At 59.1% G+C, this 3,342-nt stretch overlaps 1 protein-coding gene across 2 annotated transcripts in view; it reads left to right on the top strand.

Moving 5' to 3' along the window:
* Positions 1–3,342, top strand: part of AIFM3 (apoptosis inducing factor mitochondria associated 3) — a 37,673-nt gene that overhangs the window by 26,537 nt on the left and 7,794 nt on the right. For both annotated transcript variants that reach the window (XM_009642864.2, XM_009642863.2), the window contains exons 13-16: positions 229–292; positions 1,073–1,149; positions 1,853–1,970; positions 2,915–3,013. In XM_009642864.2, the coding sequence (XP_009641159.1) occupies positions 229–292; positions 1,073–1,149; positions 1,853–1,970; positions 2,915–3,013 (358 nt within the window). The remainder of the gene's footprint in view (positions 1–228; positions 293–1,072; positions 1,150–1,852; positions 1,971–2,914; positions 3,014–3,342) is intronic.

Genomic DNA, 3,342 nt, shown 5'->3' with positions numbered 1-3,342 from the left:
ATTCATGTTCCCAAATTTAGCCCCCAGGAGCAAGCGTGCTCTGGCACAGTCCGTGGGGTGGTGTCATTGCTCCCACCCTCCTCCTGCTGCCATTACAAGGCGTTATGGTGACCGTGCACGTCAGAAGTGAAGCAAGCTGCCAGCCTGGCTTGCTGCTGCTGCGGGGGGGTTGGGGGGGTGTGTGTGTGTCCCTAAAATAACATTGAGGTCCCCCTGTGTCTCGTGCAGCTGAAGGAGGTTGTGCTGAAGAGCGGGAAGGTCCTGCGCGCCGATGTGTGCGTCGTTGGTGTCGGTAAGGGGCCGTGGCTGCGGGGGGAGAGCTGCCACACGGGTCTGCGCAGCGAAGCTGGAAATGGCCTTGCCAGAGCCTCCACCCCAAAATGCAGCTGAAAAATGTGTTTAGAACATCGTCATGGTTTGGGGTTTTCCAGAAAACCCATTCAAACCAGTTTCATCCTCTCCAACTGTTTTTTTTAAAGCCTCCCCAAAGTGAATTTTCCCCCCCCCGTTTTTTTTTAATTGCTGCTGCTGCCATCGAAGAGGGTATTTTTCTCCTTTACGCTTGGGGGGGAAAAAACCCCTTTCTCACTCTGTAACTTTTCAAAATGTTGTGGAGTGGAAGAATCCCAGGATGAGTTTAATTCTGCTTTGATTGTTTTATTGTCTACTCCAATTTGGGAAGGCTAGAGGGGAAAAAAAGATCAAAAAAGGAAAATGAAAGCTGAAGCCAAGGTACAGATGGGGGGGACGGGACAGAAGAGCCCTGTCTGGCAGCCTGAGGGCTCCCTTTTAGACAAATGTTTTTCCAAGTGTCTATAAAAGTGGGTTGCAAATGCTCTTCAAGCCTTAGGAGAAGATGGTGGCAGAGGGGAGCGGTGCCCGGGTGGCTTGGAGAGTGGTTGGGCCCTGGGGGCGAGGGTGCGGGGGCTCCGTGGGGCGCCTGGCTCTGCTCCCCCCTCCCGGAGCCACTGGGCAGGTTATCCTGGCAGGGGGGATCCGTTGGCCTTGGGGTCCCCCCTGGGGCTGCAGGGACACCCGGCTACCCTGCCGGCAGCCCTTGCCTTCCCCGCAGGCGCAGTCCCAGCGACCGGCTTTCTCAAGCAGAGCGGCATCAACATCGACTCCAAAGGCTTCATCGTGGTCAACAAGGTGAGCCTGGGGGGCAGCCCCTGCCAGGGGGCAGGGCAGGGGGAGCTGGCTCTGCACCCCCTTGGGGCACTGGACTGCTGTTGCCGCGGCGTTTTGTCTGCTGGGAGCATCAGGCTGGAGCACCTGGGGCCCCCCTGCACGCAAGGGATTTGCAAACCCAGCCCTGGGTGCTGTGGCTTGGGTCCAGCTCTGAGCTGTCCTGGAAGGGGGGTGGATATTCTGGGAGGAGAGAAATGGAGAAAGATCCACCTTTCCAAGGATCCCAAAGGATCTCTTCTTTCCTCTCCACCACTGGTGACTCTGATGGGAGCAGTGTTGGTGCCGAAGGGTGGTGAGTGCCGTGAGCGAGGAGCGTGCTGGGGGGCTGGGGCTCATCACTGTCCACCCCTGCGCTCACTGCTTGTGCCTGCAATAAGCCAGGCCCCCTTTGCAAACACCGACAGACCCCATCTCCTGCCCAGGGCCTCCAGTTCACCGCTCTGCGTCTCTTTTTACTGGGTGACCCACCGGCAGAGGGATGTGTAGGTCCCTGCCTGCGTGCGCTGCTTTGAAAGCGAAGGACACCAAATCAAATCCCAGCCGGGGGTCACGCAGCCCAGCAGAGATCGCCCATGCGTCCCTGGGGACCGTGGCAGCTCTAGCGCAGTGCCCTCCTGTAGGGTGCCGACCCTGCTGACGCACACTTCTGCTTCCCCCCCTGCAGATGATGCAAACCAACATCCCCGGAGTCTTCGCGGCCGGTGATGCCGTCACCTTCCCGCTGGCCTTGAGGAATAATAAGAAGGTGAACGTCCCGCACTGGCAGATGGCCCATATGCACGGTGGGTGCTTTTCAGCACATTGCTTATGGGAAGGAGCCTTCTCTAGAGCCCCAGGAAATTTCCAAGCCCTCTAGCGAGAGAATGCAACAACTGCCAACAGAGCGGGGCAGCTGCATTCAGCCTGTGAAGGCTGCGCGTTCCACCCTGTCCGATATGCCGCCGTCATCTGTCAGCTGCCTTGATGTGCGTCACCTAACGATGCCTCATTACCAACACAGAGGTGCCCAGGGACAGGCTGTCCCATTCACCGTGTGCTCCCTGGCATCTGCCGTCACTGCAGGAGCCTGATCTTCTCCTTGCCCTGGGGCACATAGGAGCTCACATCCTAATGTCAGCTCGGGCTGACGTCCCCAGCTGGGCAGCCCGTGGTGCCGGGCTGGCCCAGGGGCTGCTGCAGAGCTTAGACTTTTCTCCCCTTCGCACCAGCAAGCCTGGAACCCTGGCACAATCGGCCGCCCTCGAAGCTTCCCCAGGCCACAGCCCTGTGGGGACGTTGGCCTCTGGGTGGGTGCCCTGGGTGAGAGGCTTTGGAACCACAGCTCCAAAGTGAGCTTTGGGACACAGCCCCCTTTCATGCTGGTCCGGACGCACTGCTTTGGAGGGGATAGTACTCTGACGGTCTCCATGCCCTAGGGGGGTTTGTCCATCCCACCCCCCTTGGCTGTGGGAGCTCAGCAAGCTCCCAGCCCTGTCCCTGTTGCAGAAGTTGGGCTGAAACAGGCTCGTGAGCACGTTGCTCGTGCCAGTGCTGGTGGTGGGTCCGCAGGAGCTGCCCTGCCAGGGGAGCCCAGCCTCAGACGACATGGCACGCTGCCTGGTTGCTCTGCGGTTTGGGGTTTTTTAGCCTAAGCAGGAGACCTTGGTTTCCCTATGCTCTGGGACGAGACCACAACACTTGCCCCAGCATGCAGCTTCCTCGCTTATTCTGCCTTCCTCTCTTCCAGGGAGGATAGCCGCACTGAACATGCTGGCCCACGGCATGGAGATCAGCACGGTCCCGTATCTGTGGACTGCTATGTTTGGGAAGAGCATCCGATATGCGGGTAAGGGGCTCCCAAGGCCGCTGTAGAGTTTGTGCTGGTGGAGCTTGTTGTGGTTTAACCCCAGCTGGCAGGTCAGCCCCCCCAGCCGCTCGCTCGCTCCCCCCCAGTGGGATGGGGGAGAGGATCGGAAGGGGAAAAGTGAGGAAACTCGTGGGGTGACGTAAAGGCAGTTTAATAGGGAGAGCAAAAGCCATGCACGTGCAAGCAAAGCAGCACGAGGGATTAATTCCCTGCTTCCCATGGCAGGGGGGTGCTCAGCCATCCCCAGGACAGCCGGGCTCCATCACGCGTAATGGTGACTTGGGCAGACAAACACCATCACTCCAAAC

Source organism: Egretta garzetta, unplaced genomic scaffold, assembly GCF_000687185.1.
Source record: "Egretta garzetta isolate BGI_Z169 unplaced genomic scaffold, ASM68718v1 scaffold7, whole genome shotgun sequence".
In the NCBI taxonomy this organism is placed as follows: Eukaryota; Metazoa; Chordata; class Aves; order Pelecaniformes; family Ardeidae; genus Egretta; species Egretta garzetta.
This window is presented reverse-complemented; position numbering and strand designations above follow the sequence as displayed.